The sequence below is a fragment of the Pan paniscus genome, chromosome 12 (assembly GCF_029289425.2).
Source record: "Pan paniscus chromosome 12, NHGRI_mPanPan1-v2.0_pri, whole genome shotgun sequence".
NCBI classification, from domain to species: Eukaryota; Metazoa; Chordata; class Mammalia; order Primates; family Hominidae; genus Pan; species Pan paniscus.
The window spans coordinates 101094973-101121172 of record NC_073261.2 but is presented as its reverse complement, the minus strand read 5'-3'; the positions used below and the strand labels follow the sequence as shown (position 1 = coordinate 101121172).

General features: G+C 45.1%; 1 protein-coding gene across 20 annotated transcripts in view; it reads right to left on the bottom strand.

The window, feature by feature from the left end:
• Positions 1-26200, bottom strand: part of DTNB (dystrobrevin beta) — a 296683-nt gene that overhangs the window by 18699 nt on the left and 251784 nt on the right. For 13 of the 20 annotated variants that reach the window (XM_034952759.3, XM_034952767.3, XM_034952749.3 and 10 more), the window contains one exon: positions 24409-24429. The exons of the other annotated variants lie outside the window; for them this stretch is intronic. In XM_034952759.3, the coding sequence (XP_034808650.1) occupies positions 24409-24429 (21 nt within the window). The remainder of the gene's footprint in view (positions 1-24408; positions 24430-26200) is intronic. 20 annotated transcript variants of the gene reach the window in all.

Sequence of the window (26200 nt, the reverse complement as noted above, 5' to 3'; positions counted from 1 at the left end):
CTCCCTCCTGAAGACTGGTGCTAGGACAATTCACAATTGCAAAAATATGGAACCAGCCCAAATGCCCATCAATCAACGAGTGGATAAAGAAAATGTGGTAAATGCATACCATGGAATACTATTCAGTCATAAAAAGGAACAAAACAATGGCATTCACAGCAACCTGGATGGAACTGGAGACCATTATTCTAAGTGAAGTGACTCAGGAATGGAAAACCAAACATTGTTGTTCTTATCCATAAGTGGGAGCTAAGCTATGAGAATGCAAAGGCGTAAGAATGATACACTGGTCTGCAATCCCAGCACTTTGGGAGGCCAAGATGGGTGGATCACTTGAGGACAGGAGTTCGAGACCAGCCTGGCCAACATGGTGAAACTCCATCTCTACTAAAAATACAAAAATTAGCCAGATGTGGTGGTGCATGTCTGTAATACCAGCTACTTGGGAGGCTGAGGCAGGAGAATCCCTTGAACACAGGAGGCGGAGGGTGCAGTGAACTGAGATTGTGCCACTGCACTCCAGCCTAGGCAACAGAGCAAGACCCTGTCTCAGGAGGAAAAAAAAAAAAGAAAAAAAAAAGAATGATACACTGGACTTTTGGGACTTGAGGGAAAGGGTGGGAGGGGGGTGAGGGATAAAAGACTACACGTTGGGTACAGTGTACACTGCCTGGGTGACGGGTGCACCAAAATCTCAGAAATCACTAAAGAACTTATCCATGTAACCAAATCTGCCCCTCCCGCCATGTTCCCCGAAAACCTATTGAAATTAATAAAAGGAACTAAAAAAAAAAAAAAAAGACTGGTGCTAGGGATAGCTCTTGTGACCATTCTGCAGTATCATTAATGTTCTTTTTTCCTAACATTAAAACCTCAATCTGGGCACTGTTTTGTCTCCCCAGCTACTTTTCCTATTACCACCTTCCAATCCTTCACTGTCATGTATTTGCAGACTGTGATTCTAGGAAAATCTCAACAATTTCTGAATTGAATATAAGATAAAAGGGATAAATTTGTCCTGAGATTTTAGATAACTGAATTTCTTTAAGCCATCTACGGAATAAAGACCAAATACCACCCCCGCACCCCCCCCCCCCACACACACACACAAAAAGTAAAATAGTGCAGCTGCTTTGGACAGACTGGCAGCAATTCCATTCCTAGGTATATATCCATGAGACATGAAAACATGTCCACACAAAAATCTGAACCCAAATGTTCGTAGCAGCGTTATTCGACATAGCCAAAAAGTAAAAACAATTCAAATGTCCATCAATTCAGGAGGCCAAGGGAGAAGAATTGCTTGAATCTGGGAGGCAGAGGTTGCAGTGAGCTGAGATCGCGCCACTGCACTCCAGCCTGGACGACAGAGACTCTGTCTCAAAAAAAAAAAAACAAAAACAAAAACAAAAAAAAACAGTATGCTACGTGCAAGAAGCCAGTCACAGAAGCCAGTCACAGAAGACCACATATCGTATGATCCCATTTATATAAAATGTCCAGAATAGGCAAATCTCAGGGCACAGGAAGCAGGATAAGAATCTCTGAGGGCTGGTTTCGAGTTTGCCTGGAAATGCCTAGATTAAGTGACCAGTTCAGACAGCGTAGGAACTCAAGATGGAAATTAAATCCACTTAAAGAACAAAAATGGGCCGGGCCCGGTGGCTCATGCCTGTAATCCCAGCACTTTGGGAGGCCGAGGTAGGTGCATCACCTAAGGTGAGGAGTTTGAGACCAGCCTGGCCAACATGGCGAAACCCTGTCTCTACTAAACATACAAAAATTAGCTGGGCATGGTGGCGCATGCCTATAATCCCAGCTACTCGGAAGGCTGACGCAGGAGAATCACTTGAACCCAGGAGGTGGAGCTTGCAATGAGCCGAAATCCTGCCACTGCTTTCCAGCCTGGGTGACAGAGCAAGTCTCTGTCTCAAAAAAAAAAAAAAAAAGAATGACCTCTGAAATGCTAACACACTTCACTGTAAGACAGATGGCCCAGCCAGCATTAAACATATGGCGAGGACTCAGGAATCTCCCTCTGCATGATCTGGGCCAGGCACCATGGCCTGAGGACCGCACATCAGAGTCATAGGACCCAGGTGAACATCCAGGCTGCTTCATAACAGCATGACACTGAACCTTTGCAAATACTTTGATATTGAAATGATGATGGGGGATGAGACAAGAGGGGTAGGCAGGGTGGCCAGCCACATGTGTCTAAAGCTCTAGTATCTGGAAGTGAAACCTCCTGCCCACCATCAGCCTGGAAATAATCAGACCCTCTTCCTGGGATCATTACCTAGGGCATGCCTTCTGAGGAAGATAAAAACCAGATTCTAGAAGTTGTGTTTGTTCAGAGCAGTTGAAAGAGAAAAGCTACGACTCCTGGGCAGGTGTTATTTCTCCATGGGTCTTATGCCCCAGCCCTTGGTGTTAGGATCATACTGGATGAAAATGAAGCCAGGACAGAGCTGTCAGGGCCCTCCGTGAATTCTGGTTTGTGTAGGGTAATACCAGTTTGCAATCCTGGGTGGGTCAGAGGCACAAGTGATAGCTCACCAATATGCATGGGCTTTCGCCAGGCCTGAGGCTAAGGGTTCAGGAAGCCTGGAGACCGGAGCTGATCTTGGATGAGATATACATCACGCAAGGGATGTCAACCAACTCTGTTCCTTGGTGGTTTTGACAAAAAAGCAAAAGTGTGGGCCTATCCACACTTGACTCTGTTGATGGGACTCTGCTCTCTCTTGCCATTCCCTCTGCTGGGAGCACTACTCTCCCCCATGCTGTCTGATTGGCTCCTGCTGGTCCCCTGGGCATCAGTCTCACTACTATCTCCTCTAGGATGAGACAATGACTTTCTGAGATACTCCCACGGAATCTTGTGTGTCTCCATCACAGCAATATCTCACTTCTTAAATTCCATCCTCTGAATCCCTGTGCTTAGCACAGGTAAATTCTTAATAAATACTTGTTAAATGACAATGAAGTGCATCACATTTTTGGCCCTTTTTCTTCTGTAATGAAAAGTGGAAAAGAGCAGGAAAAGTGCTGGAGCAGGTAGTAATCTCCAGGGAGTAATACATCTATCAGTCGTCAGTGAATCTTTTCTTTTTTGAGACGGAATCTCTCTGTCACCAGGCTGGAGTGCAGTGGCGCGATCTCGGCTCACTGCAACCTCTGCCTCCTGGGTTCAAATGATTCTCCTGCCTCAGCCTCCTGAGTAGCTGGGACTACAGGCGTGCACCACCACGCCCAGCTAATTTTTGTATTTTTAGTAGAGATGGGGTTTCACCATGTTGGCCAGGATAGTCTCAATCTCTTGGCCTCATGATCCACCTGCCTCGCTTGGCTTCCCAAAGTGCTGGGATTACAGGCGTGAGCCATCGCCCCTGACCATTTTTTTTTTTTTTTTTTTAAGACAGGATCTTGCTGTTTCCCAGGCTAGAGCGCAGTGGTGTGATCTCGGCTCACTGCAACCTCCACCTCCTGGGTTCAAGTGATTCTCGTGCCTCAGCTTCCTGAGTAGCTGGGATTACAGACATGCACCACCACATCTGGCTAATTTTTGTATTTTTAGTAGAGATGGAGTTTTGCCATGTTGGCCAGGCTGGTCTTGAACTCCTGTTCTCATGTGATCTGCCCACCTCGGCCTCCCAAAGTGCTAGGATTACAGGAGTGCTGGGCCCAGCCAACCAGTGAATCTTTATGTGAGATACTTTAACTAGATAAGCAAATGTGGTCACCAGACCTCTGAGATGGCCCCAAGGGACCCTCCCCTGCATTCATATCCAGGTGGAGTCTCCTCCCCTTCAATGTGGGCTAGGCCTAGTGACTCGCTGCTAATGAATCAGACAAGTGGGATATCACTTCCAAGGAGGGGTTATAGAAGACTCTGACTCTCTTCCTTGCTCCCACTCTCTCCTGCTTCCTTGTCCTGGTGAAGCCAGCTGCCATTCTGTGAGCTGCCCTGGGGATGGGCCCTGTGGCAGGGACCAACGGTGGCTTTCAGCCATCAGCCAGCACCAAACTGAGGCCCTGAGTCCAAGGAACCACGAGGATCTGAGTCCTGCCAAGAGCCACGTGCTGCTGGGCCTTGAGGTGACAACGCCTTGATGGCAGCCTTGTGCGAGACACTGAACTGAGGTGTCCAGGAAGACAGTAGCTGGGTTGCTGTGAGGTAATCCATACTTGTTATTTATTAGTAAACATTTGTTCTCCCAAGCAGCTACGTTTTGGGGTACGTTGTTGTGCAGCAACAGCTAACTCATATGCTAAGGTTAATTTTTAAAAATACATTATTAGATCAATCCCATATGATGACAGTTGATGAACAGAGAGAGGGCGGATGAATTCTGACATGCGAGACCAGGACCAGAGGCTCTCAGAGGAACAGGCCAAAGAGCCCAGGAAAGAGGCCTCCAGATGAGACAAGAGGCAGGGATATACAATCAAGAAAAAAAAATTCCCTGATTTGGGAATGTGCAGAGGGCCCTGAGTACATCAGCCTGTCCTGACACCAAAAGACTCAACCTCTTCACTTTGTCAATCATGACCAGGGCCTAGAGGCATTTCTCAGCTGCAAACTCAATGACCCTGAAGAATAGGGAAAGCTGCAGGCTCTCTGGCTCTTACTACCTCCCAGGTGAGCACTGAGGAGGCAGCGTGCTTCAGTGAAAAGGGCACAGAGTGAAATGTCGGGAGACCTGAGCTCTTCTTTTGATTCTGTAGCACATGCATTTTAAGTTTTCTGGGGCTGTCTTATTTGTAAACTGAGGGAACTCAACTGGATAAAAACTGTATTTTTCAGATATAAAATTCTGTGACCTATGATCTTCGCTAAGTTAACCTCGTCTCAGACACGGCAAGAAGCAACACTTTGCTTCAGTTCTGACCATTCTGTCAGTGAGGAATGCTCTTCTGGGGTCCCAGCAGCATCTCGGTCACGTCATGGCATATTCTGCTTCTAACTTTCCTTTCTCACGAGTGGAGTCAGTACCACAGCTGCTGGCCACGTAGGCCTTGTACAGATGATGCTGATGAGGAGGTGTAGGGAGCAGGATACTCTGTATAAGATGGAACTATCTCAGGAAAGAGTTTGAAATAAGGTCCTTCTAACTAAATAAGTACTAACTGGAGTGTGTGGCGCACATGCAGTCTGAGAAGCCTTCTGTGCACAGCAACATTCCTGACATGCTGACAATCACCTCTGAATCTGGCTGGAGTTTGTTCCTTCTGTTTACTTGATAAGCACAGGCCAGACAGAACACACTAAAAATCAAGATGGAGCACTGCACTGTGCAAATGCACCTCGTCTCAAAAGCACAGATGGGCTTTATGTTCAGAGAGGCAGGCCCTTCTCCATGGAGACTGCTGAACACTCCGCTCAATGCGAACCAGTCTAGAATACGCGGCACAGTGGGAGACTTGGGGAGGGGGAGGCATCACAGTTGGCACCCTGAGATTACGGGAAACCTGAGAAACACCTAGAAATCTGCAAAGGTAGAGGAACTAGTCAGGTGGCTCCAAGGATGGGGATATGTTGTCCAATGATGGGCACAAAAGACTCTTGTGCCTCTGGGTTTCAGCTGCCAGGAGAGGGCAATTCGCCTGGAGAAGCAAGGGAAGCTCTGCAATGTGCTACTCAGTGTTTTAAGGTTTCCTGATATAAGGACAGTGGAATCTTGTAGTACAAGCTGTAACAAAGGCTTGAGTCCAGCACAGGCCAATCATGGGTCTAACCAATAACTAAACACAATAAATGCCCTGTGACTCAGGTTCTCTCAATACAGAGGTCCCTTGTATAACAGTTGGAAACAATTCTGTTGCAAATGTAGAGCCAGTGAAACATTACAATCTGATAAGCTCTCTAGACTGCTGGCTCTTCATTTTCAAATCAGCAAAGACCCTGAGAACCCGAGAAAGCTCTGCATCATGTTCCAAGAAAAGTGTTCAGAAATTACAAAATCAGAGGGTTCATGACCCCAGCAAACTAGCTTGTTTTAGTCCAACATTCATTTTTCATTTGAGGAGGCTGAGGTCAAGAGAGGTCACAAGGTCACACACAAAATCAGTAGATAGACTAGGACTGGTCCCTGGGTCTGCTAATTGCCTCAAACTGCTGGCAGAAAACTAAGCATATTGGGATCACAGCACAATGTTTCTGAGACTAAAAGGAACATGGATCAGTCAAGACTTCTGATGACTGACACTAACCGTGATTTTCCAGGGGATAGTCAATTTCATTCCCAGTAAGGAAATGTGAGAAAGGAGAATGCAGGGATTATGAAAATCTCTTATCTATAAAAACAATCTCTTGTTGGAGCCAAAACAGGTATAGAAAATGCCAGAGAAGGTGCCCTGAGGACACGGGGATCCTTCACCAGCTCTGCATCTGAGCACAGAGGCAGGGACGCACATGCTGTGGCAGAGAGAACTGGCCAGGAGACCAGCTGCACGGAGAGAAAGGCAGTGTCTTTAGTAGGAAAATGATACTGCACTGTTCTTGGCCATGCTTGGGTGGCCCCAGCATGATGCCTGGCACTTAGTAGGGGCTCCAAAAATAGGACTTCCCTTCTTTCTTTTTCCTCATGGAACAGGGAAGAATTTTTAATCCTCCTGGCACACATTATAGTCAGGTAAACAAGGCCAGAGAGACTTGTGGCAAAAAGCCTGACTTTAAGAGTTAATGCCCTCTGCAGAGCATTCATAACTGCATCCCCCTCCACACGCACACGCAACTAAAACTTGGAGCTAAGCTGTTATCATGGTAACAGAATGGAAGACACTTTAGTCTCCATTTCTATCTCCCTGACTCATGGACACCTGCCAGGTAGCAGATGGCCTGTGTGGACAATTACCTTCATTTTGCTGCAGTGTATTTAAATTAAACAAAGTGGCCTCTTTGCTGCCGATTTTCAGAGGCCCTCTCAGAGAAACAAAAAACAATGATGGGAGAGAGTTGCTGCAAGTCTGAAATTTAGGCAACCGTGAATGTATAGAGAACTGGGATATGTAGAGAACAGCCTTTGTCCATTTTTTTCTTCAAGAAAAAGTTAAAAACCCCACATAAGTATTTTGAGCTGGTGCTGGTGGTGACTGTGCTAGGAAGATGCAGCTGTCTCATCAAAGTGGACGTGAAATGAGGGAGAGGTGATGGGGCTATCTGATGCTGCACTGTCTGTCCTGCTGTGAGAGTTGGAAATAACTGCCTCACACGACAAGAGTTAAGACTATTGGGAGTTAGGACTGGCAATTGAAGCGCTCAGAGAATGGAGAATGAGGGTGAAGGAGAGAGGCAACCCAATGGCCGTGAGCAAGGAAGCAAGCAATGAATGTGCCTGGACACCTTCCCTGCTTAGCAGAGGCGCCCACCTGCAAGCTTAAGTGCTGCAGAGTCTTTTATTTATTTTTATTTTCTGTTTTTTTCAACACCCCTGGTCAGCATGAAAGTGGAGTCTTTTAAAGATGAACTTGGCTTCTAGACACTGGAGAGAGGGGCTAAAGAGTTTTATGAAGTCTCTCTTACCACCGTTAACACACATTTACCTATCATGTGTCTGTTGGAAGGATGAGGCCACCAGAAAGTCTGTCATGGGGTCTCTCTGCAGAGGGGTGACACCTGTTTGTTTCCATATCATGTCAGGAACCTCAGGGCTCACGCATAACCTGTCACTCACTGTGATGGCTGGTGAGGCAAGCTGCGGTAAGACAGGAAGCAGCTATTCTAGGACTGCTGGATGATTTGTGATCACGGTGTTGCCAATGGCAGAAAGTTAGGGTTCTCAATCTTCATGATTCTGTCCCTATTCAAGTTACACTAAATTATATAGAAGACAAAGCTTATGCTAAGAATTAAAGAGTGAGGGCAAGGTGTACAATTATCTTTCTTAGTAGAAGGAAGAAGGTGTATTAAGTTTCTGGGACAAAGAAGAACCTATTAAAACTCAAGATAAACCTGTAGATAAAAAGAAAATTGGAATGTAAACTTTTAGATAGAGAAACTCATAAATTCCAAGACTAGCATTACCTCCTTTCTGTTTGTTTCTCCCAGTTTGCCTAGCTCTATTTGAAAATGGTATCCCAGTAGTCTTTTTTTTTTTGAGACAGAGTCTTGCTCTGTCACCCAGGCTGGAGTGCAGTGGCGCGATGTCGGCTCACTGCAACCTCTGCCTCCTGGGTTCAAGCGATTCTTGTGCCTCAGCCTCCAGAATAGCTGGGATTACGGGCACCCACCACCACACCCGGCTAATTTTTGTATTTTTAGTAGAGATGGGGTTTCGCCATGTTGGCCAGGGTGGTCTCGAACTCCTGACCTCAAGTGATCCACCTGCCTCGGCCTCCTAAAGTGCTGGGATTACAGGCGTGAGCCACTGTGCCTGGCCCGTATCCCACTCGTCTTCACTGCAAGATTTCAAAGCCAGTTCTCTGCAAAATGATGAGAGACCTCACCAACCAAGAGAAAAATACCTATACAATGAATGCCGAACACTCAGATAGCATACTAGAAACAGAAACTAGGCTAGGTTCTCAGGAGGATGTGGTCCTTATTCAGACAGCTAAATCTATTAGCGGGAAGCCAGCTGGGACCTATCAGTGGGGTTTTAAAATTCTATGAGTCTAATTTAAATGTTACTTATGGGTAAGCCAAATTTGTGTGGTGAGGTATGGCACCCTTATTCAACAATGACACTCTGCACTTCGTTAAGTCCCTGTTATATGTAACACAGTGGTTAGAGTCCAGGCTTTGCAGTTGGATAAACCTAGTTTGGTTTTTTTTTTTGAGATGGGGTCTTGCTATGTTGCCCGGGCTGGTCTTAAACTCCTGGCCTCAAGCAATCCTCCCACATCAGCCTCCCTTGTAGCTGGGATTACAGGCGTGTGCCACTGTGCCCAGCCTAGAGGAACCTAGTTTGGATTCCAGCTGCCATTTACTAGCTGTGTGATCTTGGGCAACTTACCTAACCTCTCTGCACCTAAGGTTCTTCATATGTACAGTGGGGATAACAATATCTACCTCACAGGTTGGTGAGGATGATCATGAAACACCCCACACACTTGGCTCCATAGAGTGACACCTGTTGTTCTTCTACTTTGAAAGGTGCTAGGGGCAGGGGGCTATGCAGCTGAGGCAATGTCTCCACTCTCAGCAGGCCTATCCCGAGGGAGTCAGGTACGTATGCAACCAGCACACCAAACGGGATGTAACAGGTGCCACAGCAGAGAAACAGAGGAAAAGCAGCCTGGCCTGACATTATGGAACAGGGTTAAGTTTGGTAGAAGAGGTGGCAGCTGAGAGTATCTCCACGGGTACAACTGCAATGGGCAGAAGAGGCTTGGGAAGGGCAAACCAGGTGGGGGAAAGTGCATGACCGAGGCACTGGGCTGGAGAGGAGGCTGTATTGGGGGTGAGACGGGACGGTGAAGCTGGAGTGTGGGGAGCAGGGAAGACCTGTAGCAGGAAAGGAGAAGTGTCGGCGGTGAGCAGCCAGAGCTGTAAATGAGCAGCTGCAGAGTTTATTTAATAGGCCACAGATAAGGGCTGGGCACGGTGGGTCACACCTGTAATCCTAACACTTTGGGAGGCTGAGGTGGGTGGATCACCTGCAGTCAGGAGTTCAAGACCAGCCTGGCCAACATGGTGAAACCCCATCTCTACTAAAAATACAAAAATTAGCCAGGCGTGGTGGCACACGACTGTAATCCCAGCTACTCGGGAGGCTGAGGCAGGAGAATCGCTTGAACCTGGGAGACAGAGGTTGCAGTGAGCCGAGATCGTGCCATTGCACTCCAGCCTGGGTGACAAGAGTGAAACTCTGTTTCAAAAACTAAAAAATAATAGGCCACAGATAGGAAAACTACACAACCCGTGGAAAATCCAACTCGCCATCATTATTTTTTTTTTGTTTCTTATTTTTTGAGACAAGAATTTTGCTCTGTCTGGAGTGCACTCAGGCTGGAGTGCAGTGGCAAGATCATGGCTCACCACAGCCTTGACCTCCTGGGCTCAAGTGATCCTCCCACCTCAGCCTCCTGGGTAGCTGACACCATGCCTGGCTAATTACTGTATTTTTTGTAGAGATGAAATTTTGCCATGTTGCCCAGGCTGATTTCAAATGCCTGGGCTCAAGTGATCCATCTGCCTCGGCTTCTCAAAGTGCTGGGATTATAGGCGTGAGCTACCATGCCTGGCCCAACTAACCACCATTAAAAATAAAATGTTCTGGCAGGGTGTGGTGGCTCACGCCTGTAATTCTGGCACTTTGGGAGGCTGAGGCGGGCAGATCACTTGAGGTCAGGAGTTCAAGACCAGCCTGACCAACATGGTGAAACCCCATCTCTACTAAAAATACAAAAATTAGCTGGTTGTGGCTGCAGGTGCCTGTAATCCCAGCTACTCGGGGGGCTGAGGCAGGAGAATCACTTGAACTGGGAAACGGAGGTTGTAGAGAGCCAAGATTGTGCCACTGCACTCCACCCTGGGTGACAGAACAAGACTCCATCTCTAAATAAATAAATAAATAAAATGTTCTAATTTTTTTCCGCCACCAGTTTTGCTTTTGTTGTTGTTGTTTTTTTTTCAACAGACCAAGAGCCAAGAATGATTTTTACATTTTTTAATGGTTACATTTTAAATGGTTATATAGTACCTACATAATATCTGGTTTGGCCTGGAAAGCCTGAAATATTTACTGTCTAATCTTTTAAGAAAATGCCTGCTGACTCCTGCTACAGGCAAAGGCAAGAGGAGCCGGTGAAGGTTTCTAAGGAGGGGAGGGATGTGGCCAGTCTGGTCTGTGCTCAGGAATCAAGCTCTGGGCAATGGCACAGAGGGACTGAGAAATGAGAGACAGGAGACAGGGGTTCTATCAATAAAGTGGCTTTTCCAAAACCCGGTGACAGATAATGGAGGCTGGAATGGGGTATAGGAATAGAAAGAGGGAGAGCAACTTTTGGGAGAAAAAATGGACTTGAAGTTGGCAACTGAGAGGGAAGAGCAGGAGGCTGGCGATGGCTGGCAGGGATATGGTGGGTGCTGGTAACGGCATCAGCAGAAGCAGGAAATACGTGCAGAGGAGGGATCTGTGGGGGCCCACCCTTCCGATAGCCAAACCTCAGAATAAGGGGTTCTGAGAACGCCCTGGAGGTGCATATTTGTATCACAGGGAAAGGTTCTCTGGACTCAGAGCAGGGCTTCCAATTAACAAGGGGGCAATTTTACCTGCTAGGGGCCTGAGAGTAGAGGCTACTACTGGTGCTTAGTGGGTAAAGTTAAGGATGCTGCTAAACATCCTTAACAGCCTGACCAACATGGAGAAACCCTGTCTCTACTAAAAATACAAAAAAAATTAGCCAGGTGTGGTGGTGCATGCCTGTAATTCCAGCTGCTTGGGAGGCTGAGGCAGGAGAATCGCTTGAACCTGGGAGGCGGAGGTTGTGGCGAGCCGAGATCGTGCCATTGCACTCCAGCCTGGGCAACAAGAGTGAAACTCTGTCTCAAAAAAAAAAAAAAAAGTTCGAGACCAGCTTGGCCAACATTGGCCAACATAATGAAATCCCATCTCTACCAAAAAAACACATATGTTTTTCTATAACACATACAACAACTACTTGCAAAAAGAGAGTTATCTGGCCCCAAATGTCACTAATGCTGAGAATGAGAAGGATGGCTGAGGGTGACTTAGTCATGAGGTCCTACAGAGGATGGTCTGCCCAGGGCTATTTTCCTGGGTGGTGAGCTGCTGTGGAAAGAAGGGTAGGCAGCCAGCATCCTCAGGTTAGTTAGACCTTCAAAGGGCCCAAGAATAGACTGCCGTATCTTCTGCACACTTGGGATGTCCTGGGGTGGCTACAGATCTGAGAGTCTCCTAGAATCTCTCTTGATTTTCTGAGGTCTGAGCAGGTTAAAAATTGGAGTTGAAATTTCCAATGTGAAAGCAATTAACAGAAAATTATATATACATTTAACTTAATAATACATAATAATAAAAGTACTGAAGGGTTTATGGTTAGCCATCTGTGCAGAGCTGGTGAGCTGGCATGGATCCTTATTATAATAAAAGTGCCACTTTAGCAAATGACATGACATTTCTCAAAAGAAGATATACAAATGGCCAACAAACATATGAAAAAATGCTCAACATCACTAACCATGAGGGAAATGCAAATCAAAACCACAATGAGATACCACCTTACCCCTGCAAGAATCGTCATTATTGAAATATCCAAAAACAATATACTTTGGCATGGATGTGGTGAAAAGGGAATGCTTATACACTGCTGGTGGGAAAGTAAATTAATACAACCACTATGGAAAATAGGATGGAGATTCTTTGAAGAACCAAAAGTAGACCTACCATTTGATCCAGCAATCCCATTACCGGGTATCTACCCAAAGGAAAAGAAGTCATTATATGAAAAAGACACACGCACACATGTTTACTGCAGCCCAGTTCACAACTGCAAAGATACAGAACCAACCTAAGTGCCCATCAACCAATGAGTGAATAAAGAAAACATGGTAGTATATATACACCATGGAATACTACTCAGCTATAAAAAGGAATGGAATATCTTTTGCAGCAACCTGAATGGACCTGGAGGCTACTTTTCTAAGTGGGGTAGCTCAAGAATAGAAAACCAAATGCTGTGTGTTCTCACTTATAAGTGGGAGCTAAGCTATGAGTATGCAAAAACACACAGAGTGATATAATAGACTATGGAGCCTTAGAAGGGAGAGGTTGGGAGGGGGGTGAAGGATAAAAAACTACATATTGGGTGCAATGTACACTAGTTGGGTGATGGGTACACCAAAATGTCAGAATTCACCACTAAATCACTCATCCATGTAACCAAAAACCACTTGTACCCCAAAAGCTGTTGTAATAAAAAAAATATTTAACAAAGTACCACTTGACTGGGCACGGTAGCAACACTTTGGGAGGCCGAGGCAGGCTGATCACTTGAAGTCAAGAGTTTGAGACTGGGCAGGTGCTGTGGCTCACACCTGTAATCCCAGCACTTTGGGAGGCTGAGGTGGGTGGATCACCTGAGGTCAGGAGTTCGAGACTAGCCTGACCAACGTAGAGAAACCCCGTCTCTACTGAAAATACAAAAAAATTAGCCGGGTGTAGTGGTGCATGCCTGTAATTCCAGTTACTTGGGAGGCTGAGGCAGGAGAATTACTTGAACCTGGGAGGTGGAGGCTGCGGTGAGCCAAGATCGTGCCATTGCACTCCAGCCTGGGCAACAAGAGCGAGACTCTGTCTCCAAAAAAAAAAGAGTTCGAGACCAGCTTGGCCAACATAATGAAATCCCATCTCTACTTCCCCCAAAAAACCAACAAAAATTAGTTGGGTGTGGTGACGTGCACCTGTAGTCCCAGCTACTCAGGAGGCTGAGGCAGGAGAATCGCTGGAACCCAGGAGGTGGAGGTTGCAGTGAGCCAAGATCACACCACTGCACTCCAGCCTGGACACCAGAGTGAGACTCCATCTCAAAAAAAAAAAAAAAAAAGCACCACTTTAGCTGCAGTTAACTTCATTGCCTATAATTTTATAAAATAGCCTTCTACTTTTCTTTTTTTAAACATCAGGGCATCTATATTGCAGGTCCAAATGCATACTGCCAAAGTATGATTAGGAGTAAATGGAGAAGAGTGTTAAGAGTCTATGGAACTTATTATAACATGCATCTTTTAGCTGAAACTAAGCAGATGTTCTTTTCCATGAAGGACGCTCCAAACCTTAGCATTATCGTTACTATGGAACATCAGAACCAACCTGAGGGTCACCTATAAAACCTGTTACCCTAGAGACTGGTACAGCTTCATGATTTGACGAAATGCCTCCAGATGCTCTCAGAGTGAAGTTATGGAGACAATCCCATGCTGAGAGAAGATGCTGAGGTGAGGCACAACAGAGAGGAAGAATGCCAGGGAAACCTGTCCTGCTGGAGACATGGCCAAGAATCACGCAGGTGAGCCACAGGAGAAGGGCATCAGGGATGCAGCTGATGTTTTCTTAGGATATTTTCTTCTGTCTGGAAAAGTGGCAGGTGGGAGGCTGGCATGAATAAACCCTGGGGAAGAAGTTATTGAAAGAAAACCCAGACAATGAAGTAAGGGCCACAGGATTTCAAAGTCAGGAAAGGAGAAATCAGTGAAATAAACCCAACTGGATTTCATTCATTCATTCATTCACTCATTCATTCCTCTATAGGCCAGGACCCAAATAGATCTCTATAGACCCTTCTAGGTTTATAGCCTTTCTCCAGAGTACCAACTGGTACAATGATGAAAGGATCCAAAAACTGTGGAGCTGGAAGTTTACTGATGAGGAAAATGAGGTTTGTAAAGGTTACGTGCTTGTTTAGATGAAAAAGAAATGGGATTTAGCTGGCAAGACTCGATTAGTGAGAAGGGCAGTCCATTCACGTGTAATTCACAGATTTAAGATTTACATCTTTGTTCAGTGGAGTGACATTATTTGACAGGAGGTGGTGCTGAGGAGGTTGGACAGGACAAAGCCCACTTTTCAGAGTTGGGTACACTTTACTACTCTATTGAACATTTTCTTTCCCAAGTTGCTGATAACTTCCTTATTGTCCAATTCATGGGCTTCCTTGTCTTATTGTCTAACTCCTTCTTGCAACTATCTGGGCTTCCAAGAGAACCGACGGTCCTTCTCCTGCCTCCTTTTTCTTCTTTTTGTCTACTGTGGGTTTTCCCTAAGGCTCACGTTTATGGTTTCAATCCTCATTTTGTGTTGAAGGGTTCCAAGTCTACATTGCTAGCCCTGTTTTCCCACTGAAATTTCAGTTGCGCATGTCCAAATATCTAGCAGGTCTTTTTGCTTGACTGCCTGGCTATGGGACATAATAGCATGTTCAAAATCAGATCAAAGTCCCCTCCTAACCCAGATCATGTCTCTATTTTCACTTGTTCAGTAAATGACACCCATCATTTCCCTAGATTCTTAGGCTCCAAGCCTACAAATCATTTTTTCTTCATCCTTTTCTGTTAATGCTTTGCTGAGATTCAGTCTGTAGTATTCTGGGGGAGGCAGTGTGTCCTAGGAATTCAATATTCTTCCAGTGGAAGAATTTCTCCAGTTGGCTGAGGAGATAATGTTTTTGGAGGCCCTGAAGGATGGTTTTCATATGCTGTGTGCATTCTGGTCAGGAGAGGAAAAGACAGAAATATAGTACAGGAGGGAAATTTAGGAAGTAGGTAAGGAAATCTCTCAGCCTGACATTGATGAGTGATGAAAAATATTGGGGGGTGTGGCATACACCCCAAAGCTACTTTTCCCTTGTATCCTCGGACTCTTGTTAGGTGCTCAGGGAGTTTTGGGGGAGTGAAATACAAACACCCATCCCCCATCCCCACCACGCAAGACAGGACCATCTGGAAATGAACCTTCTGGGTATGCAAGACTAAGTTCCTGAACATAAAAGAAACCAAAACCATTTTTGTTCATCTGTGATGCTTTCCTAGAAGGATCTTGATGAAAAGAGGGGAAATGAGAACAAAAATAACTCGGGGAAATCTGAATTATATGAGGTATTCAAACTTTATCAGGTCCCCAGAGACACAGGTATGGGGCTTCAGTCACGCCACCCTGCCATGATGGGGCGTGGGGGCAATGGTTTAAAGGCATTTTGTTACTGACTAGCTGCTTCACTCATTAGCTTCATGTTCCTGGAATGTGCGATAAAAAGAACAATGTATAGATAATCAATAGCTTATGTTATTATTTTTTAAAAACTTATCTGGCCTGTGACACAACCCTCAGGAGATCCTGAGAACACGTGCCCTGCTTATGTTACTTTAATGTAAGTTCTTGGTAAACAACTTAGGAACTGCCTTTTCATTTTTTTTTTTTTAACCCACTGTAACTGCTGCTAATCAGAATGTATATTCAGGGCAATTTGAATCTTTGCTCCTGGGGGGCCATCCTCAAGCTTTGGGCTCAAATAGACTTATACTTAACCATAAAGAAAAACCATAGCTGGGCGCGGTGGCTCATGGCTGTAATCCCAGCACTTTGGGAGGTCGAGGCAGGCAGATCACCAGAGGTCAGGAGTTTGAGACCAGCCTGGCCAACATGGCAAAACCCCATCTCTACTAAAAATACAAAGATTAGCTGGGCGTGGTGGCGTGCACCTGTAATCCCAGCTACTTGGTAGGCTGAGGCAGGAGAGTCACTTGAACCCGGGAGGCAGAGGTTGCAGTGAGCTGAGATCATGCCATTGTACTCCAGACTAGGCAAGAAGAGTGAAACTCCGTTTCAAAAAAAAAGAAAAGAAAAACCAAACCTATTTTTAGTATTATAGTGATATTTCCTCTTTTTGGAAAAAAAATAACAACAAACTGCCAGGTCCCTACGGTGAGTACAGGTGCCAAGACCGATGAATACACCCTGCCAACTCTTGCGAGGCCATGTGTGGGAGGGAGCCAGCAGTAGCAGACAGTCTATGCACATATCCTGGGACCGCGACCCAGGATACAGGTTTGTGGGAGAGTCCTACGTATAGCACAGCGATCCTCATTTACCAAGAGACATCTGTACCGTTTGCCAACTTAGGAGGGCCGCAGTGGTGCCTGAGGCCCGGGATACCACTGACCCGGCTTGTGTTTCTGCATTTAGGGTATCATGTCAACCATGAAATAACTTTCAGACTATTTGATGGTGGTATTTGTGTACGATTTCTCTTTTTATCCTCCAAAAGGCCAGGCTCACTGTCTTGAACATATATAGCAAAACACTGCTAAATAAATAAATGAATGGCAATCCTTTGCCTTTTGGGAAGTAGACTCAGGCTTCTATTTCGGAAGATTAAGAGCCAGGGAGCCCAGAAGATTGCAGAAGCATGTGAATCTGAATCGCTTCCCAGTGAGACTGTATCCAAAGGCTAATAAGGGAACGCGACCCATGAGGCATGCTAACACCAAGGGGTTCACCAACAATCTCTTTAATGGCCAAAGAGGAGGTTTCTTTTTCTTGTTGCATAGGTTTGTTTTTTTGAAAGTACTTTCTCTTAAACTTACAAAGTTAGTATTCATGAGGTTTATGTGAGCCCTTGTGGGTCGACCATTGCTAACTAAACATTAAGTGCCCTTCCTTTGAGGTATATTTGGTAGAGCTGTGATCAGAAAGGGGGGCTTCCTGAAGCCAGGCCAAACCATGCTCTCTTTGGTATAGCTGTAGGTGGGTATTTGTCTGGGTCTTGGAAATCAGATAGGGCATGATGGATGGCAAGATCCCACGTGATAGCCAAACTCACTGAAGTAAAAGGAAAGGTCCCAAGTGTGGCAAAGTTCTCTTAGCCAATTCCCCAAGATTCCACTAATCACATTATTTTCAGAGTGCCAGGTATATTATCCTTTGGCCCACTGCCCCACTACCTAAGCTGGGCCAAGGCCACCCTGAAGGAGCTTCCTATCCTTACATAACTTTTACTGTCTAAAGTTACAGTCTTTAAGCCTGATGATCATTATATAAAATGTTCTATTAAATGTATATAAAGTCTTTTTAAGTCTTTAAGCCAGATGATCATTATTAGATAATTAACTTCTAATAGGAGAGATCAGATAAATGTTGGAGGAAACAAATCCTTCATGAATAAACAGAACCCCTTTCCTTGGATAGCTCAGTGAATGTGGTATTAGAGATCCAGCAGTGAAATTTTATGGTGCACTGAGTCACTGGGAAAAATGGAAGCCTAAAATGCTCCTAGAATGAACTTGTACATCTGAACTGTTTCCAGACTAGGATTGAGATATTGTTTGATTGAGACCAGAGAGGCCCATAGCTCAAATGCACCAACGGTCATAAACACCATTGCCAGTAGGGACCTGATCAGTCTGTGGTGACCCTAGTGTCCCTCTGTAACATGCTGATGAATCCTACAACCATATTTCTGACTGTAAGCACTGGGCTTTTACTGAGCAATATTTAAAATATTTTCAAACGATGCAAATAACTATAGATATCCTGCATTTTATAGATTATTATCTTTAAAAGATAAGGTGATTTTTATGCCATGTATCAGTATATTTTCTTTAGACAGAAATAACAATAATTAATAATAATACTAATCAGCTTGGTGTTTGTATTTTTTTGGTAACAAAATTTTTTCAGATTCCTTTTTAAAAAAATTATTTTCATTATTTGCTTTCTTGGGAAATCAGACACCTTTTTTTTTTAAATACTTTAAGTTCTAGGGTACATGTGCACAACGTGCAGGTTTGTTACATATGTATACATCTGCCATGTTGGTGTGCTGCACCCACTAACTCGTCATTTACACTAGGTGTATCTCCTAATGCTATCCCTCCCCCCTCCCCCCACCCCACGACAGGCCCCGGTGTGTGATGTTCCCCTTCCTGTGTCCAAGTGTTCTCACTGTTCAATTCCCACCTATGAGTGAGAACATGTGGTGTTTGGTTTTTTGTCCTTGTGATAGTTTGCTGAGAATGATGGTTTCCAGCTTCATCCATGTCCCTACAAAGGACATGAACTCATCCTTTTTTATGGCTGCATAGTATTCCATGGTGTATATGTGCCACATTTTCTTAATCCAGTCTATCATTGTTGGTTCCAAGTCTTTGGACATTTGGGTTGGTTCCAAGTCTTTGCTATTGTGAATATTGCCACAACACACATACGTGTGCATGTGTCTTTATAGCAGCATGATTTATAATCCTTTGGGTATATACCCAGTAATGGGATGGCTGGGTCAAATGGTATTTCTAGTTATAGATCCTTGAGGAATTGCCACACTGTCTTCCACAATGGTTGAACTAGTTTACAGTCCCACCAACAGTGTAAAAGTGTTCCTATTCCTCCACATCCTCTCCAGCACCTGTTGTTTCCTGACTTTTTAATGATCACCATTCTAACTGGTGTGAGATGGTATCTCATTGTGGTTTTGATTTGCATTTCTCTGATGGCCAGTGATGATGAGCATTTTTTCATGTGTCTGTTGGCTGCATAAATGTCTTCTTTAGAGAAGTGTCTGTTCAGATCCTTTGCCCACTTTTTGATGGGGTTATTTTTTTTCCTGTAAATTTGTTTGAGTTCTTTGTAGATTCTGGATATTAGCCCTTTGTCAGATGAGTAGATTGCAAAAATTTTCTCCCATTCTGTAGGTTGCCTGTTCACTCTGATGGTAGTTTTTTTTTGTTTGTTTTTGGAGATGGCGTGTCGCTCTGTCGGCTGAAGTGCGGAGTGCAGTGGTGCGATCTCGGCTCACTGTGAGCTCCGCCTCCTGGGTTCATGCCATTCTCCTGCCTCAGCCTCCTGAGTGGCTGGGACTACAGGTGCACAACCACGCCCGGCTAATTTTTTGTATTTTTAGTAGAGACAGGGTTTCACCGTGTTAGCCAGGATGGTCTCGATCTCCTGACCTCGTGATTCACCTGCCTTGGCCTCCCAAAGTGCTGGGATTACAGGCATGAGCCACCATGCCCGGCCCAGATTCTTTTTGATAAAGGATATTTCTGAGTGGATCTCCTGAATGGATCTATCTGGGAGTGCCTTGAGCAAAATCACTGCTATAGGTACGTCAACTAGTTATGTCCCTTATAATTAATACAATTATTAATTCATACAGAGTATAAGTCAAAATCTTATAAAATTGGTTAATATTGGTTATCATTCAGCAAATATTTATTGAGTATCTACTGTATGGCAGGCTGGGCTACAGGCGGGGGATGTAATAGTGAAAAAGGCAGAAGTGGTCCTTTAATTGCCGTCTGATGATGATTATAGGCCTAACTGACCCGTGCTCAACTGATGCGACCTAATTCCTGAGCCTGTTAAACTGCAGGGTAAATTATGGGCTGAACAGTCACTCAGTGAAGTCTTATCTGAAATAGCCAGGCAGTTTGCCCCTCCATTATAACCCTTAGATCTGAGAAAAACAGAAGGGAAAGAGGGGGGAAGAGAGAGAGGAAAGACAGAAGAATGTCAGTGGAGGTACTGATGCCATGCAAAGCACCACAGAAGTGGCTGAGGCTGAAGGCAGAATCACAGCACCCAAGCTTTTAAAGTAACAGTTATTGCCCATTTCTCTCAAGTTTCCCAAATGCCAAAGTAACCCTGTGATACTATGATATAACCAATATATATTTGGTCTCCATTCCAGATTCCTGGCATAAGAGCTTCTTTTTTTTTTTTTTTTTTTTGAGACAGAGTCTCGCTCCGTTGCTCAGGCTGGAGTGCAGTGGCGTGATCTTGGCTCACTGCAACATCCACCTCCCAGGTTCAAGCGATTCTCCTGCCTCAGCCTCCCAAGTAGCTGGGACTACGGGTGCATGCTACCATGCCCGGCTAATTTTTGTATTTTTAATAGAGATGGGGTTTCACTATGTTGGCCAGGCTGGACCAGAGTTTCTAAAACCCGTGATATGCGTGTCTTTTGCATGCTAATGAGATGACCGGGCTTCGGGAATCTTGGATAGCTTCAGGATGGGGACTGGTTGCCAGAAAGACCACGGCATTATTAGAGGGTTGAAAGTTTCAGCCCCTTCCACCAGGCCTTGGGGAGGGGAGAGGGGCTGAAGATTGAGTTAATCACCAATGGCCAATGAATGAATCAATCATGCACACATAATGGAACCTCCATAAAGACCCTAACTGAGGGGTTCAGAGAGCTTCCGGTTGGTGAGCATGTCTATATGCCAGGAGGTGGTATATACCCCAACTCCATGGGGACTGAAGCTCCTGGACCCTTCTGGAACTTGCCCTATGTACATCGTCACCTTGGATGGTCACCTGTGCCCTTATAATAACCTTTAAAATCACTAGTAATAGTGAGTAAAGTGCTTCTCAGAGTTTCATGAACCATTACAGCAAATTATTGAGCCTGAGGAAGGGGTTGTGGGAGCCCTGATTTGTAGCCAAGTTGGACAGAAGTGTGGGTAATCTGAAGAACCACTACTTGTGATTGGTGTCTGAAGTGTGAGGCACTCCTGTGGGACAGAGCCCTTAACCTGTGGGCTCTGCCCTAACTCCAGGTAGTGTCAGAATTGAATTAAATCGTAGGACACCCAGCTGGTGTCTGCAGAGAACTGAATTTTTTGGTGTAAGAAACCTACACATTTGGTGTCAGAGTGTTATCTGGGTAGAAAGAGATCCTGGTAGTAGTAAGCAGTAAATCCCTAAGGGGAATGAAGCAAGAAGGTGGACACTATCAAAAGTTCTCTATAATGGATTTACATAGCCAGTTTTGGGAAGCACATCTAATAAACTCTTCATTTTAAGTGTTTTACAATTCTTTTCTTTCTAAAATTTTGGCCGGGCGTGATGGCTCACACCTGTAATCCCAGCACTTTGGGAGGCCAATGCGGGTGGATCAACTGAGGTCAGGAGTCCGAGACCAGTCTGGACAACATGGCAAAACCCCATCTCTACTAAAAATACAAAAATTAGCCCAGTGTGGGCGCCTGTAATACTAGCTACTCGGGAGGCTAAGGCAAGAGAATCACCTGAACCCAGGAGGCGGAGGTTGCAGTGAGCCAAGGTCGCACCACTGTACTCCAGCCTGGGTGACAGAGCAAGACTCTGTCTCAGAAAAAAGAAAAAAATTTTCCCTACCTGCAAGCTAACAAGTTATACAATTATTTTCTTACCCATTTAGGGTAAGACATTTTGATAGGAAAGAAATTAAACTACACCAGCCAGAACCTGGAAGGAAGGAAGGAAGGAAGGAAGGAAGGAAGGAAGGAAGGAAGGAAGGAAGGTTGGTTGGGTTAGGGTTATATCACAGTTCTGTGTTAAATACGCCTATGTTTTGGCCTGTCACTCAATAATGGTGGAGTTAAACAGAAGCTAGTTCTAAAGCTTTATAGTCTCTTCAGTTGTACATCTGAAAAACATTGAATTATGTAAAGTCATTCAGTCCAAATTTGAGCCTCAGAGCTGAACTTACATGGGTCCAGTTTAAACCTGTGAAGTGAACAGAAGGATATTCCTATCTAAGTCAACAGAGCAGCACTTCTTGCCTCATACCATGGTGGGGAAAGCTGAGGAAAAAACAAATTGTACCAATTCACGCTATGGACAGTCCTATAAGACTGTAAGGACTTGGACATGAGCTCAGGCCCCTGGCCATGGAGAACTCCCAAGATATACCTACAGTGGCTCATTAGAGGCAGCCTTCAGCAGTCTAGGTTCTCATTTTGCCAACTTCAAGGGGATGGTGATCTCACACAGAATGAAAGGTCACTGAAATGGACACGTTATTTAATCCCCTGTCTGCTCAAGGCTAGCTTTAAATTGACCTGAGAACTAATATCACAGCAGTGGCAATTCCTGTTTCTTGGATTACATGGTAATCCATAAAAATTTTAAAAATTAAATGTCTACTGGAAGCTCTACTGCTACGTCTAAGACCAATATCCACAATGCCTGCCCTCTTCTGAAAGAGTTTTCAGGTGAGGTGTCGGGTGTTTCCAGTCTGTGCTCACTTGGAGCTGGCACACGCAGAGAGAGATCAGGAGATGCTGTTAGTCTGGGCAGACTGTTGGAAGTAGGTTTGCAGCAAGTAGCTGCAGCTGCAAAGTGCATCTCTGGGGTATGGAGGGCTGAAGAGAAGGAGGGGATGCTAGTGGTCAGCAACAACAGGTGAAGTGACACCCTGGATCATCAGGAAGGGAATACTTCATAACAAGGGGATGAGACCATCAGGAGCTGGAAGGATAAGTAGTCTCCTTCCTCTCCCTCCAACAGTCTCATTCATTTGTCTACTTGGGGGAGGTATTTCCAACATCTGCTTCTCCGGGACTTCTAGACAAACTGGAGGATGAGACTTCCCAGCCCCCTTGAGGTGAAGTGTGGTCATGTGATTTGCTCTGGCCAATGAAATGGAGTGGAAGTGATGCGTGTCACTTCCTGGAAGAAGCATGTAATGGCTGGGCTTGATTTGCATCCTGTTCGGCTTTGCCCATGTAAATGTACCTACTGATGCAGGAACGCCAGAGATGGAAGCAATAAACTCTGTGTGAATGAAGAAAAAAGCAAAACCAAACCTAGGAAAAACCAAAACAAGTGCACTTTGGTTCCACGAAAGCCATCAGATTTCTGGGTTGTCAGCCACTCTTGATGCCATGTGCCATCTTCTTTCCCCCTGACAGTCTGTCTCCTCTGTACCCTCTTCTCACCTCCTCCCCTCACTACTGATCTCTTCTTTCCTTTCCTCTTGCCTTTACTCTATGGTCCCATTGCTCTCCTAGCTAGAAATTATAATGTTCTATATTCCTAACCTAAAACATGTATACATTTGTGTTTTTTTAAAAAATGGGTAGGCTGGGCGTGGTGGCTCACGCCTGTAATCCCAGCACTTTGGGAGGCTGAGGCAGGCAGATCATGAGGTCAGGAGTTCGAGACCAGCCTGGCCAATATGGTGAAACCCTGTCTCTACTAAAAATACAAAAATTAGCTGGGCGTGGTGGTGCGTGACTGTAGCCCCAGCTACTCAGGAGGCTGAGGCAGGAGAATTACTTGAACTTGGGAGGCGGAGGTTGCAGTGAGCCGAGATCATGCCACTGTACTCTGGCCTGGGAGACAGAGCGAGACACCGTCTCAAAAAAAAAAAAAAACGGCAAATTTTAAAAATTAAACGTTTTGTATTTCTCTCCCAAAGGATAAAAAAGCTCCAAGGTAAACGAAAACTCAGCTTCAGCTTAAAAAATGTATGCTTTGAAACCTTACTATGTTATATAAACATATGGTGCTAATATTGTGGATAAGCCTGCAATTGACTTTCTTGTGTGGGTCAGTGGCTATCAGGATAAACAGAAACAAACATAAACCTCCCCCAAATACCATGCAATAGCCACACAGCTCAGAAAAACCCGAGCTCCGTCTGGAGTAGGTTCTGAACAGGAAATCACTGCAAGTGGAGTCAGTGTCTCAGTCGTCGTCAGTAATTTTGTTAAGGAGGCTGGCACAGCCCCAGCATCCAGAAGCCTAGTCGAGACTGCAGGACATCTATAGTTAGCAAAAGAAGTCCTCATTTTCATGCACATTCATTCATGACATGAGGTCACCCCAGCACCCTGAAAGTTGTTTCAAGCAATTAAAATCACTCCAGACACACAACAACAGAGAATGAAAGAGCAGGAAAATGCAATGGTAGCCTGGCTAATCATGCACACTTCAATGCGCACAACAGATGGGTACTTACAAGCTCTGGTTTTAAGTAAGAACATGCTCTACTGGGTAAACATGCCTTGAACTTTTAGGCCATTTTACAACACCATGGGGAGAACCGCTGGGGGTTTTACACATAAAACCCTCTTCAGAGATGATGTGCGGGGAGAAGAGGAGAAACATTTATATGAGGAAAGGAAGAACGTGCAAAGGAGCGAGAGTCCGGCGGGAAATTCCGAAGTTCACTTACTGCCTGCTTTTGCTCTTCCTCCTGGAGTGTTGAAGATGAAAAAAAAAGGCAGAGGAAAAAAGGAGAGAAATTAATGCCCATCACCACAAACATTGGTCAGAAATGATAGAAAAATCAGGCAAACCAGGCCAGGCCCACAGGTGCTGAGATCAAAGGCCCCGTCCCCCACAGGAGCATCAGAGGACGAAGCAAGCAGCAGGCCTCGGCCCGGTGAGTGATTCAATGCTAACTCCTAGAGCTAGAAGGAAAGAACCTTAGAAACCACCTCGCCAACATTCTTACTGTAGATCAAACAGGCCTAGAGGGCCTGACCTGCCTAAGGTTCACATAGCTATTTAGGGGAATCTGAAAGAGGAAGTGCAACCATGACTTGAAATTGTAATAATAATTCTATATTCATCATTCATGATATTCACATGTGTTTAGGTACATTTATCGAGGCAAGTGGTTTTTGATGCATGGAACACAGACCAGCAGCATCGACATCACCTGGGAACTTGTCAGAGATGTAAACTTTGTGCCTCACCCTATCCCCACCAAACCGAAGCTCTAGGGGTGGGCCACAGCAATGCGTTCAATCTTGTCTCTGATTCTGGTGCATACAAGTCTGAGACCCACTGCCCTCCCTCATCACTTCCCAACTAGCAATTCTGCCCACTACAGGTTCTTTTCTTATTTGGTCCCCTCTCCACACTAAACATGTTGGAACTGTATCCCCGTCTACTTGCTTTCAGGCACAGTCTTTTTTTTTTTTTTTCAGTGAGTCCCATACATACACAACTTCCCCCAGTAAACTGGAAACTGTTTGGAGACCCTGAAAGGTCATTCAAAAAAGAACTCTTGACCTCAGTTTTTCATTAATTCAATACAGGTTTATTTAGTACCTCTTATGCAGAAAGCACTGGAAACAAAGAAATGGTCTCTGTCATCTAAGTCTGTCTATCTATCTATCTATCTATCTATCTATCTATCTATCTATCTATCTATCTATCTATCGACAGAGTTTCGCTCTTGTTGCCCAGGATGGAGTGCAATGGTGCGATATGGGCTCACTGCAACCTCCACCTCTGGAGTAGCTGGGATTACAGGCATGTGTCACCATGCCCGGCTAATTTTGTATTTTTAGTAGAGATGGGGTTTCACCATGTTGGTCAGGCTGGTCTCTAACTCCTGACCTCAGGTGATCCGCCTACCTTGGCCTCCCAAAGTGTTGGGATTACAGGTGTGAGCCACTGCACCTGGCCGGTCTCTGTCTTTTAGAACCTTATGGTGATGGAACACAGAGCAGGCACTTGCTGGCTATTAGCTGACTGCCCAAATGAATGCACTATCAGACAATGCAGGAAAAAGGATAAAGAGAACACTTTCAAGTTTCTCTTTCTTCAGTTCTTTGCTACTCATCTACTCTGTCTTTTAATGGGCCTCCTCCACTTCCTCCTTCTGTGCCTCACCATGGGTCACTGTGGTCAGGGAGACTCAGCTCTTTGGCCTAGTATGTAAATCTAAAAGCTGTGCAATGGTTCTATTTAAATTGGAGCAATCCATGCAGCCAGTCTTTACTGAACATGTACGTGCCTAGGAAGTCTCAGGAATGGGTAAGTGCTCCTGCTCCCACACAGTCTACAGACCTGGGTGCAATGGTGAGAAAGACCTCAGTAAAGCAAAGGAATTACGAAAGGGAGAGGGTGAGTAAACACTTGGAGAACATAATTTTTATTACTGCAAGGGACAGACAGGGACTAGAAATAAATGGGCACCGAGAAATCTCTTAAGGAGACTCCCAACTCAGCAC